General features: G+C 36.6%; 2 protein-coding genes across 2 annotated transcripts; one reads left to right on the top strand and one right to left on the bottom strand.

The window, feature by feature from the left end:
* The first annotated feature begins 878 nt into the window (after nt 1–878).
* On the top strand, nt 879–8,108 carry mtmr2 (myotubularin related protein 2). Its single transcript, XM_082170120.1, has 16 exons — nt 879–1,075; nt 1,527–1,587; nt 1,700–1,723; nt 1,803–1,866; nt 1,946–2,040; nt 2,132–2,236; nt 2,698–2,802; nt 2,923–3,006; nt 3,526–3,675; nt 3,781–3,969; nt 4,040–4,225; nt 4,360–4,566; nt 6,167–6,259; nt 6,344–6,457; nt 6,623–6,799; nt 7,167–8,108. The coding sequence occupies exons 1-16, from the start codon at nt 1,032–1,034 to the stop codon at nt 7,329–7,331; spliced, it is 1,863 nt and encodes a 620-aa protein (XP_082026246.1). The 5' UTR covers nt 879–1,031; the 3' UTR covers nt 7,332–8,108.
* A 998-nt stretch (nt 8,109–9,106) lies between these two features.
* Nucleotides 9,107–16,108, bottom strand: kat5a (K(lysine) acetyltransferase 5a). The gene is made up of 15 exons (XM_082170121.1): nt 16,056–16,108; nt 15,878–15,944; nt 15,658–15,726; nt 15,376–15,512; nt 15,155–15,223; nt 14,348–14,521; nt 14,106–14,186; nt 11,747–11,809; nt 11,246–11,494; nt 10,857–10,946; nt 10,593–10,733; nt 9,976–10,069; nt 9,698–9,857; nt 9,531–9,612; nt 9,107–9,423 (listed from the first exon to the last, which is right to left on the bottom strand). The coding sequence occupies exons 1-15, from the start codon at nt 16,068–16,070 to the stop codon at nt 9,289–9,291; spliced, it is 1,626 nt and encodes a 541-aa protein (XP_082026247.1). The 5' UTR covers nt 16,071–16,108; the 3' UTR covers nt 9,107–9,288.
* Between the last annotated feature and the right edge of the window lie 701 nt (nt 16,109–16,809).

A 16,809-nucleotide genomic window follows, 5' to 3' on the forward strand; every position in this document is an offset into this window, starting at 1 on the left:
TCTCGTGCAGTACCTCCCACCATACTCACCATTTCTGAACCCATAGAAGAGTTCTTTTCGGCATTGAGGTGGAAGGTATACGACCGGCAGCCCTTTGTGCGCATGCCTCTTGTGCAGGCTATGGAAGAGGCATGTGATGAGATTGATGTGGGTGCGATTCAGGGATGGATAAGGCACTCACACAAGGTGCTTCTTCCCTTGATGTCTGGCAAGGGAAGATATTGCCTGTGATGTGGATAAGGCGCTGTGGCCAGATCCAGCTGTGGGGCAAGATTTTTTCAAAAAGATTTTCTTCTTCAGTGTACTGTTTTTTGTGAACATATTTTTGTTCAGTCCAATGTAAATATATCTGCTGTGCATATGTTGCACTGACTTTTTGGTGGGGAAAAAAAGAAAGAAAAAAACGTTTCAACGTAGTATGTGTCTTCAAATATTTCTGTGCATGTGAACAATCTGAAGAATTTTCTACAATTTTAACTATTTTAGTATGGCAAAGCATACTAAAGATGAAAGTGCTTTTCATTATGCCCAACAGTGTAGTTGGTTAGACAAACAACTGGTAATATGAATGAAGTGTGTGCCATTTCGAGCAAAAGTTTGATTTTGATAATGCTATAGTTTTGGTTGCATTGCTTCATTTTGCAGGATATATTAGGTATTTCGCAGTTTGGGTGTGGTTTTTGTGAATTGTATTAAGTATTTTGATAAAAAAACAGCCTAGTTTGCAAAATTGTGTGTTAGTAATTGGAAAAAAAAAACTGTAAATGCAGGGGACATTCTTTTAATTTTTAGTATTTCACTTCCCAAAGGTCTCCACAAGGTGACCCACGAACACGCGCACCAGCACTCTGGCACACAGGACGCGCGAGCGCGGCAGCGCGCACGACAAGCCCCACCTAGAGGAATTGTGGGAAGACATGGCAGCTTCCGCTGTTTGTGTTCACGGAATTTCCGCACTGAACAGTCACTAAATGAATAGAGTTTAGTTAACATCATAACTCAATAAGTGTTGCGGTTTGGTTTGTTACGGGATGGAGGAGAGCGGCAGTGTGGACAGTGTGGAGTCGCTGTGCAGGTATCAACAGAAAACACACTCTCTAAATGAATATGTAATGTATAATTTCACGCTGGCTTTTATATAATGTTTTTGAAACTTCTTGACAAGCGCAGCCGCTAACTGTCTTCACTTCACTGTCAGAAGGGATCGCTGACCCAGAAATTAAAATTCTGCCATTATTTACTAACCATTATGTTGCTCCAAACACGTATGACACCACTTATTTTTATTATATAGAAAAAAAGATGGTGAAAAGAAAGTGAATAATGACTGAGGCTGTCAGTCTCTAACATTCTGCGTTGTATATTCCATGGAAGACATAAATTCAGTTTAAAATATACAGTTTTGGAACAACATGAGGGTGAATAAATGATGAAAGAATGTTCATTTCTGAGTGAACCTTTCCTTTAAGATGAGTAAAGCTCATAGGTGTGCTTTAATCCGCCTTCATCCTCTAATGTCCTTTCAGCTCCACTACGACCCGCTCTGACCGTTCAAGTGGCACCAAAGTTTCAGACACAGAGCTGCGGGTCAGTCAGAACCAAAGTTCAGCCCAGCACTTCTTTTTCTGTATTTAAAACTGGTGTATGTTCTGAACTGTTACTATTACTAAACCTCATCTGTTACTTTTTCTTATTACAGAGTAAAGGAAGGGCATTTGAAAAGGTATTAAAGTGTGAATGTGTGCAAAAGACTTGGATAAAGTTTCAGTTTATGTTCACTGATCATATTTTCCTGTATGCAGGTCTATAAAGACCCTGGTAAAGGCGAACTTCCTCTTCTGGAAGAGGAACTGGTTCAGGATGCCGGTATGTGTGGCACTTTATACTGACTGCTGTGCATCAGCTATTCTGATGGTTTTAATGCTTATTGTGTGCTTGTCCACAGCTAAAGACGTGACTTACATTTGTCCATTCATTGGGCCTGCTAGAGGATCTCTGACCGTCACTAACTACAGACTGTTCTTCAGGTGCACTGACAGGGTAAGAACCACGCACACATGCTGTTTCTGTACTTCTGGAGAGAATTTCTAAACTAAAGACTTAATTTTCAGGCACCTTATTTGTTTGTTAGGAGCCGGTGTTTGGGCTAGATCTGCCACTGGGAGTTTTGAGCAGAGTAGAGAAGATCGGAGCAGCGACTAGCAGAGGAGACGCCTCATACGTCCTCGTCTGCAAGGTTTGTGAATTTATTGTACATTGTTTTTCAAGAAGACGACTTGACATTTAACTATACAAATGTTTAAAAAAACAATAATTAAAAATAAAGCTGAAATAAAATATAATTATTGAATGAAATAATTATCTATAAACATTTTGAGATAAAATGTACAAAAATGACAGACAAATAAAAATAATTTAAAGCTAAATTGGAATATAATTTTTTTTTTTTTTACTGAAAATATACGAATAAAGGCTACTTCAAAATATTAATAAATAATAAAATGAGGTGTTATTAAAAATAGTGTTATTTATATACTAATAAAATAGTATATAAATAATACTAAAATAACACTGTTTGTGGTTGGCCAATGAAAATGTTGGCAGGGCAGGAAACTGGCCAGCAGAAAAAACTCTTACTGTTGAGCCCTGATACATTCTTTTCCCTGCATGTTTGCTCAATGTATATGTGTCTTGTAGGATATGAGGAACCTGCGTTTTGTGCACAAGGAACCTGAGGACTCACTAAAGAAATCAGTGTTTGAGGTTCTGATGAAGTTTGCTTTTCCAGTGTCAAACAACATGGTGAGAAACATAAGACGACAAAGAGCGTATGTTATTCCAGCATAAAGTATAGTATAATTAATAAACCTAACAAAATCAGCATCAGCCTAAAAGTAATTAGACTCCATTCTCTTTGTCTAGTCCCTCTTTGCATTCGAGTATAAGCAGGTGTTTCCTGAGAATGGATGGAGGGTGTATGATCCACTGGCTGAATACAAGAGACAGGTATGTTGTGTGTTTATTCATTCACCCCTTCAGAGGGACTAGGACTCTAATGTAAAGCTTGTATCACCCTAAAAAGGTTTGTTTTGCAATAATGATGGCTGGGTGTACATTATCCCATGTATTACACAGCTACTTACCAAATAAATTAATATAAGTAAGTTAATATAAATAAATGAATAATGACAACAATATTTAATATGTAATAATGGTTTTATTCTACAATATTTTTATATTATTTTTTGATTTTATCACTTGGCAATAGTATAATAATAATATTAGTTAATAATATTAATACATGTATATACATTATGTAAAATAATTTACAGTATTTAACAATATTTTATTATTAGAAAAGAATGAGGCTATGGAGTGATGCAAGAGACATCTGGCACAGCTATGTAGGATATTGTAAATCAATTATACATTTTAGGGTCATTATACAAAACATTTCACTGCAGAATCTGTGATTGACCAATAAGAAACAAGTATTTCAGAGAGTCGTGTTTTAAATATAAATAGGGTCTTCCGAATGAGAGCTGGAGGATCTCCAAAGTAAATGATCACTATGAGCTGTGTGATTCATACCCAGCGGTGCTAGTTGTGCCGGTAACAATCACTGACGAGGAACTGCGGCGCGTCTCCAGCTTCAGGGCCAAAGGACGCATTCCGGTCAGTGTCTTGAGACGTTTCTGAATCTTCACACGTCAGTTTGTGTGTGAGCAATAATTCATCCTCAGATCTCATCACTGAAGCTATTGGCTCGTTCCGGTTTAGGTATTGTCATGGATCCACCCGGAGAGTCAGGCTGCAGTGGTTCGGTCCAGTCAGCCCATGGTAGGTCAGAATGGTCGACGCAGCAAAGAAGATGAGAAACTCCTTCAGGCCATCATGGACGCAAACGCACAATCACACAAACTGTTCATATTTGATTCCAGACCCAGTGTGAATGCTGCAGCTAACAAGGTAAATACTCACTTTCTTTTCAAGCGTGTGTTTTAAATGAAAGGGAAAGTTTTGACGGTTTGTGTTTTAGATGAAAGGAGGTGGGTATGAGAGTGAAGATGCTTATCAGAATGCAGAGCTGGTGTTTCTGGATATCCACAACATACATGTAATGCGCGAGTCACTACGGAAACTGAAGGATGTCGTCTATCCCAACATTGAAGAATCTCATTGGCTGTCCAATCTCGAGTCCACACACTGGCTGGAGCATATTAAGGTGAGACAAGAGGGATCTCTTCATAATGTTTCTCACATGTTAAGAAACATGAGGATGATGAAGATGGCACTGATTGTGTATGTGTGTGTGTGTGTGTGTGTGTGTGTGTGTGTGTGTGTGTGTGTGTGTGATAGTTGATTCTGGCAGGAGCTTTAAGGATAGCTGACAAGGTGGAGTCTGGGAAAACCTCAGTGGTGGTTCATTGCAGTGACGGCTGGGACAGAACTGCTCAGCTGACCTCACTGGCCCTGATAATGCTGGACTCTCACTACAGAACCATACGAGGCTTTCAGATACTGGTGGAGAAAGAGTGGCTCAGCTTTGGACATCGCTTCCAACAGGTCAGGCAACTTACATGACAACAACAAACAAGACTGTAAGGGGATAAAATGTTTGCTGTTTTCCAAATTCCTCACTTGTTAACTCATTCACTATTTACTATATAACGAATGCTTCATAGTGCATCATATAAGTGCACTGGTGTCTACTCTGGGCACATACTGTGATTTTTAATGTGTTGCACTACTGAAAAGTCTGAAATTAAGTCAAAATAAAGTTGCTAGAATAACTTTATTTTGCCTTTCCCAATTAAATAAAGTGGTTTCATTTTCAAATATTATATGACAAATATCATTAGACATTCTCAGCATTATAAACAGCAATGATAAAGAGAAGAGATAACACTGGTGTTATGCACTAGCACATGCTTTTCTAACTGAACATCAGCATTACTGAAAATTATCAGTTTTTTTCCAAATGATATCTAAATGGAGAATTCAACTTCATTTGCCAGGCTGCAACAGAAAAACAAATTCTCTTCTTTTTAACAAAAGGATGAGCCACTCAACATGTCCCTCCCTGATGTTTCAGTGGAAATTACATCAAAACATTGAATAACGCTGTGCTTTTCAAGGCACTTCAGTAGAACTTTAAAAAATTGCATATGTACATTACAATTCAAAAGGGGTCAGTAAAATTTAAAAAAGAAAGAAATTAATACTTTTTTTCAGCAAGGACACATTAAATTGATCAAAAGTGACAGAATATTTCTATTTCAAATAAATGCTGTTGTTTTTAGCTTTCTATTCATCAAAGAATACTGAAAAAATTATATCACAGTTTCCAAAGAAATGTTAAGCAGCAGAACTGTTTTTAACATTGATAATAAGAAATGTTTCTTGAGCTCCAAATCTGCATATTATAATGATTTCTGAAGGATCATGTGACACTGAAGACTGGAGTAATGATGCTGAAAATTCAGCTTTGCATCTCTGGAATAAATGGCATTTTAAAATCTATTAAAATAGAGAGTTATTATAAATTGTAATAATATTTCACAATATTACTGTTTTACTGATCAAAATAAATGCAGCCTTAGTGAGCATAAGAGACTTTGTTCAAAAATATATAATAAAAATCATACTGACCCCAATGTTTTGAAAGGTATTAAATACAGCAGCATGTCAAATAATGAAATAATACCATTCAAAAACAAAAAAGATCCATGTTTTGTAATTATTTTAAGTCACTTTGCTCATTATTTGCTCTACCAGATGAAGTAAAAGAGGCTACTAGCATTCATATTTTTAAAAAGCGGGTTAAGACATATCTTTAAGACAAAGTTGCTTATCAATATAATGATATGGTGTTGTAATATAACAGAGCTGTGTGTAAGTCAGTTTTATGTTCTATTTTACCTTCAAATTTTTTCTCGTTGTTTTATTTTTATTTTTTATATCGATATTGAGATCAAACTATATAGCCAATTTACTTTATTTTACGCGCTGAACCTTTATAGTTGTTTTACGAATATTTGTATATTTACATTGTGTGATTGTATTATTTGATTTTATGCATGTGAAGCACTTTGAGTTGCATTCTATGTATTATTATTATTATTATTATTATTATTAATACAATACATAATTTTTGTGTATGTAGCGAGTAGGTCATGGTGATAAGAATCACACAGATGCAGATCGCTCTCCGATCTTCCTGCAGTTCATTGACTGTGTCTGGCAGATGACAAGACAGGTTAGTGCAAAACTGTGTCTTCAGTGTATTGCTATGATCTGTCTCTGTATAAGTAATAAATATTTGTGTCTCTGCTGTTTGTAGTTTCCTGCAGCTTTCGAGTTCAATGAGAATTTCCTCATAACAATACTGGATCACCTCTACAGCTGCCTTTTTGGCACATTTCTGTGTAACAGTGAGCAGCAAAGACTCAAAGAGGTGAGAGCGAGCCTACTCTTAGCTATAAATGTTTGCACACTTTGTACGAATGTAATTTAACAGTAAGAATATGAATGTTTAATGGATCAGGAAATAATCTGGTAGATGCTATTATCTTTAACTTACAGCGAATTAACCGTGTTTCGGACACAATTTTGTGTTTAGGAAGTCCCGAAGCGCACAGTGTCTGTATGGTCATTTGTGAACAGTCAGCTAGAGGAGTTTGTGAATCCGCTGTACGTACACTACCCCTCCCACGTTCTCTTCCCCACCGTCGGTATACGACACCTCCAGCTCTGGGTCTCCTACTACATACGCTGGAATCCTCGCATGCGGCCACAGGTACAGACATGTGAATGGTTTTTAAATTAATGTGCAGGTGCAGAAATGATTAGGTTCATTCTCTGATTATGCCACATAATTGTGTTCTCACAATCTTCTGATGTTTAAAAGATAATAATGTGTGTACTAGAGGTGTCCGTCACTACAAAAAATCCAAGTATCTGTTGGTTTAACTAACAGGGCTAGATCCTTCCATCTTTAAACCCAGCTATTTTGTTTTGATTGTCAATAAATCTTACTCTATGATGTAATTAGATGGATTTTATTATCCATCAGCTAAACATCTGAACCTAAACATCATTTAAAGACCTTATATTAGTTAATAATGGGTCTTGAAAGTCACTGTTTGATTAAAAATGTATTTTAGGAGCCCGTCCATCAGCGCTACAAAGAGCTGTTAGCAAAACGGGCAGAGCTTCAGAAGAGGGTGGAAGAGCTTCAGCGCGAGGCGGCCAATCGTACGGCCTCGTCATCCTCCGAGAGGGCGGGGTCTCCTACGCGCTCCATCACACCTGTTCAAACCTTTGTATAAGTGCTCGACAGCTTTGAGGAATGTAGATCGCCACACACCACGTGAGCGTCACACGGTTCTCATGTTACTTGCAGTGATGCACAACTGATGTAAATTCACACACTAACATTCACCTCGCTGCTACAAGCTAGGTGGATGGAAGAAGCTTTTAATCACTAAAACTGTTGGATACTAGTATTATATTAATACATTTATTAAGACTAGTGAAGCATTAATACATGTTATGTTAGAAACATATTAGGGCTTGTACTGAATGAACTGTATGTAATAGAACATGACGAAAGCGTTGTGATGTTACTGGGATTCTGTCTGCATCATCTTGATGCGGAGGGAAATTGAGGTGAGTCTTTCTAGACTCAGGGTTTTATGTACAGAGTTCTGTCTTTACTTGAAATTCCTAACTTTCTTGGGCTTGATAAAGATGACACTATCTAATCATGTTATGAGTCATATAGAATATGCTCTATAATCTAACTTTTGCTTAAACATTAACATTATTGACCAATAAAGTGTATTGACACTAATTAAATGGAACTCTGTTGTCAGTCGTCACCAATCCGGTGGTGCTGTGATACAGCTAATCCACAGCTATGTCATGCAGTTATAATTGAGCTAGAGCTTTTTGAGTTTTTGTGTAGTTAGGCTGCAGTCTGTCCGATTATACATGACACATGTAATTTAATATTTGAAAGATTAAATGCATGTTATGCATTACCTTATAATGTGTAAAGTGCCAAAGTCAATTATAGCTTGATTAAAGTGTGTACAATCACATTATCTAGGTCTTTTAGTTTCACTTTTCAAAGATTTTCCATAAGTTTTTAGTCGGACTAAAGCGTTTACGTTGTGAACTCTTTAAAGTGCATGTGAATGTCAATGAATCAGTGTTTAAAACTATTTAAGGAATGTGTTAATTGAAATAAAGCTGAAATAAAATATACATGAAAAACTTAAATAAAAATCCTTACATGGCAAATGACAGAAATAAGTTTAAGTACTAAAATGAATATAACTAAAAAATAAATTTTAGCTTAAAAAAATGACCAAAGCATGTAACAAAATTACTAAAAACTTTTAACTAAAATTACAATGAAAACTGAATACTAAAATAAAAGGCTAATTCAAATGGTTAATAAATACTACATTCGTATATAAATAAAAAACAAAATAACACTGCAATGAATGCACTACATCCAACCAAGCTTTCAAATGTCAATTATCAAGTGTCTGATTTACCTAACGACTTTAATCATGGCCCCACTGTTGTCCTCCTTCAGATGCTGTTTTATTGTTGAATGAAAGGTGGGGCTGACTCTTTTCCGAATGTTCATTCCAGTCGTACATCGCTATAACATTTATCACGGTTCGAGTCCCAGCTCCTGTCCTTTCTGTGTGGAGTTTGTGTGATTTCCCAGTGTCAGTGTGGGTCTCCCCACAGTCCAAAGACATGCAGGTTATGTGGATTTGGCCATAGGAATACGTGCGAGTGAGTGTGTCCCAGAACTCTCAGTGTTTTGTCAGGAAGGGCATCCGGCGTAAACCCTATGACAAATCTAATGCGTGTGCTGATAATTCCGATGAAGTGGACCCTGCAAATGAGCAGGACTAACACTAAGAAAATATATATTGCTATACCATTTTTCATGTAGCACATGCTTTTAATCTATAGCAAATGTGAGAAAACATGGAATTAAAACCCACTAAAAGGTTTTTAATCACTCATCATAATGTCATATGTTCCCAGTTTGCATTTGGCAAGTAAAATCAACTCCCCAAACAGTACAAACTGTTTATTTACACATCACATTCAGTTACATTTTTTAAATGACGCCATATCTGTAGAGAAGTTATTTTTATAAAAACCATGAAAGTACATAAATACAAGTTTATTTACAGTATTTATGTTGGTTTGAATTCCTGTGTGTCTGTGAGCTAGTGGCCCTGCTCTCTCTGTCCTTCACCACTTCCCCCTCTTGCTCCAGTCTTTAGGAGTGAAATGCAAGCATTTGGGATCAATGCGGAGATGGCGTTTCTGCATGGCACGCTCGTGGCCTTCCACTATGTCCTCGGACAAGGTGAGGATATATTGACCCTGCGAGGGAAGAGAGCAAAATCAAATCACCCTGGAAGACCCCTTCAGTATCTGAATTAGCAAAGAATATAGCTAATTACTCCTTTTCATTGGAAGTGATTTCTTACCTTATAATAATTGATGAGGTTGAGGTATTGAAGAGTTGATATCACGTCCTCTTTCTTGACACTCGTGATCTCACTAATTTCACTAAGAACAACAAAAGCGAGAACACTGCTAGAAATGTGTGCCTACAAAGTATTTCTTTAGTACAGTACAAAGAGTTGGCACACACTTGATGGTGATCTGTGGCCGTTCTCCATTCTCTGATTTGAGGTCCATGAGTATCTCCAGAATGGTCTGGGACCAGTATGAGCGGTAGGAGAGCAGGCCCAAATCAGACAGAGGTTTCTCTGGGGTACCTGTCTTTCCTTCCACCTTTGAGAGCTCATAACCTTGGAAGCAGAGATGTGAAACAGGGGCTATGACATTTAGAGCTTATTATATTTCACAAATAAAATTGAGGCATAAAATATTGACTGAAAATTAAGCAAAAATCTTCAAACTACTCACTGAACTCAATTAGTAGTTTTCCATAGCCTCTTCTCTGATAAGGTGGTAACGTCAGAATACAGGCCACATTATAGTCTTCTGTTGATTCTTTCTCCTTTAATGAGAGAGTAAAAAAGACATTAAAGTCATCGTGAAACAAGTTACGATAGTCTTTTCTTCCTTATTGTGATGTATATTCGAGTGAAACAGCTTCTTGAACAAGACAAAATGTAGGCAGAGACTTGATTTTGTCCATCTGGAATGTGGTTTGCTATTGCTGTGATGTCATGTTAATAACAGGTTGTCAGACCAGTAAACACATCATCAGAGAAGAGAAGAGATGTCATTGCAAGAGGAAGGGAAAGTTATTTTGATTAAAGAGGGCACATTCATTTTAAAATAAAATAATCACGTGCCAGATAAATCATTTATATTACATTCTTCAAAATTACATTAAAAAACAAGAATTATCCATTTTGATTTCATGATGAATTTAAATACAGTGGCCTCAAAGAGTATTTGGTCACTTTATATTAGAGAATATCAAAACAAGAGGAATTCATTTTAAATAAACAGCACAAGCGAATGTTTGAAGAATTAAAAGGCAAACAACAGATGCCAGCAGAGAGGGAATATACCTTTGAGAAGTAGCCAACTATATGGAAACCCTTTGAGTCATACTCCGTCATAACATAGAAGAGGAAAGGATCCGTGTCGTAGTACAGGGTCTTGTGGTCCAGGAAGCATTTAGCCAATAAACACAAATTTTGGGAATATGCCTGTGCAGCAAAAAAGAATCACAGATTTAAAAGACCATCAAGAGACCACATAAATGTACAGTACATACTGCAACAGTGCACAGGACATTATTAATGTTTTTATTTACATAAAAAATTACACACCTTGTTTTTCCTGCCATCTATTTCAAAAAAGGAGATGGTTCCTTTGCGGTAGATCTCATTTCCTGGAGGATGCCGAAGGTTGCATTTTGTCTGTACAGATTACAGGGGGAGTAATTATTTATTAAAAGTAGTGAAAATTAAACAAAAGGCATGTAAAACTATATAATAACAGCTATTTAAAGATATGGTCATATTTATTATTGTCCAGTGAAATTTAGTGGGTCATTTCAATAGGAATCCTCCATGCTATTGAGAGTTTCGCATGAGGGCGGAAATGTTCAACAGAAAGCCGCTTGGTTTGAAAGTGTGAGCCACTGACAATGGACTTTTTATTGCCTCGTGAAATTTCACCAATGTGACCACACCTTAAGTCTTGAAACAACTCTTACCAGGTGTCTTTGAAGACATTTGAGGCTCTTGAGGTATTTGAGACAGAATTCACAGAGGTAGAGAATGGGCAGAGAGGTGAGCTCCTGTGAGTATGGAGAGAAGTACCAAGGCTTCAGCCTGTGCCGGCCCAGCTCTATACAGTTTATGTTTTTCATTCGCGTCACGATGTCATCATGACTGCGGTCTGACACCAAACTACCGGTCATGCGCGGGGCAGATGGGATTCCATCTGAACTGTCCTGAGAGTCCTGAGATCAGAGAGTAGTGTTAGAGAGAATTGTATGAAACATCGATAACATGAATGTCTTTCATATTTAAAAATGTTTGTGGGTTTTATGTAAACTGTTTTGTTTTTCATTGTTAGGTTTTCCTGATTTCCTTTAAAGTGATAAATATACTGCATTTACAGAATCCATTGTATCAAGAAACATCTTTAACAGCCCTAAGCCTCCATTCTGGCAAGGCACTCAACAAAGCAAAGGGAAGTAAATGAGCCAGACCTCTCCTGGCAGCAAATAGACGGTGGAGCAGCGGGGACTGTTATTCTGGAACACCTTTACCATCTAGAAAAACACAAGGGGTTGCTATAATTTAGGACACTTTAGAGGAGTAAGGTAGTTGATGGAGCAGAAAGAGTTATATTTATTTGGAAAACATTTGATGGATTTGGTTTTGATTGGAAATCAGGTACAGACTTGCTATCTCATTGGTAGTCAGTGTTGGTTTTTAAAGTAAAACGTTGCATAGCACAGAATTTGTTTGTATAACATAATAAACATTAAGTTCCTTCATGAGAAATAAAGGAAATGTGAAGTGCCTTACAATCTAATTCCTAACATCTTACAGCACCATGTTCTTGCCAAATAACAATAAAATGTGTGTAAAATTAATGAGTCTACACATAAGCTTCTGCTTTACGCGGACGACATCTTGTGGCTTGCTTCGGACCCAGCCAAATCAGTCCCAGCATTATTGGACGTTATTGAATCGTTCTCCAAGATATCAGGGTATAAAGTCAACTGGTCCAAGTCAGAGGCCCTTCCATTGACTTTATACTGTCCAAGAACTTTATTTCAGGCGGGGCTGTTTCAGTGGCCTAGTGAAGGCATAAAATATCTTGGTATTCTCTTCCCTCACCAAATTGATAAAATAATCGAAAAGAATTTGAATCCACTCTTTAATAAAATTTCATTAGATACAGATAGATGGTCACCACTATTTTTATCATTATGGGGAAAGGTCAATGTCCTGAAGATGAATTGTATCCCGAGGTTGAATTATTTGCTGCAGTGCCTGCCTATTACAATACCCCAAAAATACTTTAAAAGATTCGACCAAATTTGCAAAAAGTTCTTATGGAATGGTAAACGCGCAAGGATAAAATTAGAAAGGCTACAGGTACCAATCAATAAGGGTGGCATGGGCCTCCCCAAACTAGCCCTGTATCATTATGCCTTCTGCTTGAGACATATAGCTCAGTGGACACTGCCACCTGAGAGAGCTCCTCCCTGGTTTGAGATTGAACAGAGATTATTCTCACCACTTTCCCCTATAAATGCTTTATCTAGCAATATACCCTCCAAATTAAAATCTCACCCTATCATATCCAACCTCTGTAATGTGTGGAAGAAGTTTTCTAAAGCTTTTAATATTAATGTTTATCTTAATTCTGAATCCTGTATTTGGAATAATCCAACCTTACGTATTAATAAACATTCTCTTCTATGGAAAGATTGGGTAGAAAAAGGAATTATTACACTTGCAAATCTGTATGAGAGGGATAATATAAAATCATTTGAAAGGTTAGCAGGTGAATACAATTTGCCCAGAAATAATTTCTGGAAGTATCTTCAAATGCGTCACCTGCTAATTGCTGTCATAGGGAAAGGAGTAGAACCTCAGCAGTCAAACCTTCTTTCTCAGATTACAAAAATAATGGGTTTGGGGCATGAAGCTGCTATCTTTTATACAATGTTATTTCAACAGACAGTTACCATATCTTATGCAACAATGTTAACTTGGTCGGCAGATTTGAACATTGATGTTACACATACAGAATGGGATCGTATCTGTGAAAACATTAAGAGGGTTTCAAGAGACATTAAGATTAGACTAATTCAGTTTAAGATTCTTAATCGATTTTACTGGACTCCGACTCGGCTGTTTAGGCTGAAGCTGAGAGATAATGCAGACTGCTGGAAGTGCTGTAGTTCAGAAGGGTCTCTTTTTCATTTGCTCTGGGAATGTCCCATGATTCAGAATTTTTGGCTAAAGATTCATGACTGCATTGAAAATATTACCCGGGCTAGTCTGGAGTTCTGTCCGAGGTTGTTTGTTTTAAATGATCCACAGATGACATCGAACTGTGGAGCAGCGGACTTTATTCAGACTAGTATAATGGTAGGAAAACAAATAATAATGAGAAATTGGAAGAACCCAGGGGAGCCCTCTTTCCAGGAGTGGAGTACGGAATTGGCAAAAGTGGCATCATATGAAAAAATTTCTTTCAATATTAATGACAGGACAGAAAAATATATGGCGAAATGGGGAAAATATGTGCAATATATTGCTACTAGATGAGAATGTGGTGCTTATTGAAAAATGTATATTTGATTTGTTGGCTGTTTTTTTTTTTTTTTTTTTGTAGTTTTACATGATTTTTATTATTTCTTTTTGTTTATTCTTTTTATTTATTTGTGTACATTTAAAATGTATCATCACTATGGGATACATGTTAAGATGTCAATTGTGAAGTTGATTACAATGTTGATTTTATTGTAATAGTGATGTTTAAAAACTTAATAAAATACTAATTATAAAAAAAATGTGTGATGTTTCATTTTAAGCTGCAGGACTTACCTCATCTGTCCCTCCACAATTTTTTCTTTTTCTCCCAGGCTGAGGAGGAATGAGATGACGCTGAATGGACATTGTGCCATTCTTCCAGGTGGAAGAAGCAGAGTAAATAAAGAAAGGTTTGATTGTTAAATGATATTAAAAAATTACTTTATACTTACAACTTAATAATAATAATAATAAGGATTATTATTATTGTTGTTTTGCAAGAAGAGACACACTGGTCTTAAATTGTAATTTCTTACTGTTGTTAGCGAGGTGAGTGGTTCATGCTCCTCTCTGGATTTGATGCTGAAAGGGGAATCTCTAATTGTTGGATATACAGAGGCCTGACTCGCCTCTGCAGAACCAGGAAGTGAAGGCACTGGAGTCGCTGCGGTCACTTGTGTTGCCAAAGAGACTGACTCTGCTTTCCTTTTCTGTAAGATCAAACAGAAACGAGTGTTACTTTTTAATCTTTAAAAGGCACTAAAATCCATCATATATAACAACATAACCATGAGTGAACACCTGCCACTTACCTCATGAAAATAACTAAGGAGTAATAAGTAATGAGAATGACTAATGAGGTCTGGATGCATTGAGAGCTTTTCCATAAAGATTGCAAAATTAATAGATTTGTTTTCAAATTAATAAAACATCTTATTTGAAGGGATAGTTCACCCAAAAATGAAAATGCGGCCATTAATTACTTACCCTCATGTCATTCCAAACCTGTAAGATGGGTGAACTATCCATTTAATTCCCTGTGCAACAAATATTAACAACGTATCGGCTATCTTAACTGTGCATTTCAAAGTTTCAATCTCATGTAATGCCTTTAACAATGCTACCATTATTGTGGGATAAATATCTTTAAATTATGTCACACATAAGGTTCTGCAATCTGCAGTTGAAATTGAGATGAGGCAAAAACTGCTTCCCTCACACTGTTTGGAAAGTGTATAATGAGTTTATTCAAACTAGTCTTTAATTCAGCCCATTCGCCGAAAACTCTTGTAGGACAGAATCAGATTGATCAGTAAAATACAATGGGCAGGGTTCGTCTGTACCGGTGTGGGGAGGGTTTTGCCTCTTGAAGGAGCTGAAGCAGACTGACCGTGGAGATCTAGACTCTTCTTCTAAATTTAAACAGAAAGTAACAAGATGGTAAATGGACTGAAAAGCATGCAAATTTGAACAAAAACTGTGAATGTTAGATCTTTTTATCATTGATGTGGTGGAGTTTTGTTTCTACATTTAATGTCACTGGGTACAAAGTAGATTCTCTTACCACGTCTCTCTCTGGGGAGCTTGGCCGAGACCCAGGCAGGCCATTCTTCATGGGAGTCTTCGCCTCCTTCTTGGGAAACTGGAGCTTTTTCATGTCCAATCGGTCTGGAGTAACCCATTCGTCCAGGCGCTTATTGACTAACAACAACAAATTTAGTTGAGTTTTTTCTGTCCAATTAATGGCTAAATAAATGGAATCATGCATTATATAAATATTAACACTGTAGGAAAGAAATTAGGTAAGTGACCAAAGTATTTAGTCCGACTGATAGTTAATACTCACAGTCAATATAGTGGACATAGTAAAGCTTTCTCCCAGGGATGTCTTTGACACTGAGAATTTCAGCCAAAGCTATGAAGAGACAAAATTATCAATTACTTTTGGACAAGCAAGCAGTTATATCCTTAAATATACGTATATACTGCTATTTACGTGTAGCTAGTTTTGCGCTTGCGACAAATGTTGTTTACATTCTATCCGCAGCTGTCAGGCTGATACTTACGCCATTCGTCTTCATTTTCTTGATTTTTTCGAAGCACAGGCAGTCGACAGCCCTCAGTGATCTCACCCTAAGAGGACATAACGCATTTATGAATCACATCGACCAACAAAGACAGGACAAATGTTATTTAAATCGCGAATAAGACAACATAAAAACCAACCGTCTGTCCATTACTCACCGAGTGATCCGCCATCTTTTTATCTGGCGCACAGAATTGTGCGTTATAATAAAACGCCAGTCGCGTTCATTTGGCATCGAGTGACGCGCTGAACCATAATAGATAATAAAGGTTTTATTCACATGGGGAAAAGAGTGTAGAAAAAAACACATAAGAACCAAATACAAAATAACCTACTAAAGATTACATTTACATGAAACTCATAACGTTTAAAGGGTTTCATGTGCATGCAATCTTTAGTATTTAGTATTTGGTTCTTTTGTGTGTGTGTGTGTGTGTGTGTGTGTGTGTGTGTGTGTGTGTGTGTGTAGGCCTATATATATTTCAACTTAAGATATAAATTTGTTCTTTCATATATATATATATATATATATATATATATATATATATATATATATACACACACACACACACACACACACACACACACACACACACACACACACATATATATATAAGAACAAATTTATATCTTAAGTTGAAATATTTATATATGAAGAGTTCAGATGCAAAAGCCTCTAAGTGCCATCTGAAATTTTCTTCTAGAATTATCATTTTTATCAAGCTTGTATATTTAAGTTAAATAATTTCACTTAAATGGCAATGCAAATACCTATTAATTGTCATTTAAGTGAAATTACTTAACTTAAATATACAAGCTTTATAAAAATGATCATTTTAGAAGAAAATTTCAGATGGCACTTAGAGGCTTTTGCATTTGAACTCTTCATATTCTATATCTATCACAAATAGT

The sequence above is a fragment of the Leuciscus leuciscus genome, assembly GCF_965113295.1.
Source record: "Leuciscus leuciscus genome assembly, chromosome: 5".
NCBI lineage: Eukaryota > Metazoa > Chordata > Actinopteri > Cypriniformes > Leuciscidae > Leuciscus > Leuciscus leuciscus.

Excerpts from the sequence above, each read along its gene's own strand:
- mtmr2 (XM_082170120.1), top strand. The coding sequence starts at position 1,032 with ATGGAGGAGAGCGGCAGTGTGGACAGTGTGGAGTCGCTGTGCAG. Across the intron at positions 2,237-2,697 it reads CATACGTCCTCGTCTGCAAG|GATATGAGGAACCTGCGTTT; the intron begins GTTTGTGAATTT and ends TGTGTCTTGTAG. Across the intron at positions 6,260-6,343 it reads TCTGGCAGATGACAAGACAG|TTTCCTGCAGCTTTCGAGTT; the intron begins GTTAGTGCAAAA and ends TGCTGTTTGTAG.
- kat5a (XM_082170121.1), bottom strand. Across the intron at positions 15,513-15,657 it reads CTATGTCCACTATATTGACT|TCAATAAGCGCCTGGACGAA; the intron begins GTGAGTATTAAC and ends TGTTGTTGTTAG. Across the intron at positions 9,613-9,697 it reads CGGCCACAGATCACCATCAA|TGAAATTAGTGAGATCACGA; the intron begins GTGTGTGCCAAC and ends TGTTGTTCTTAG.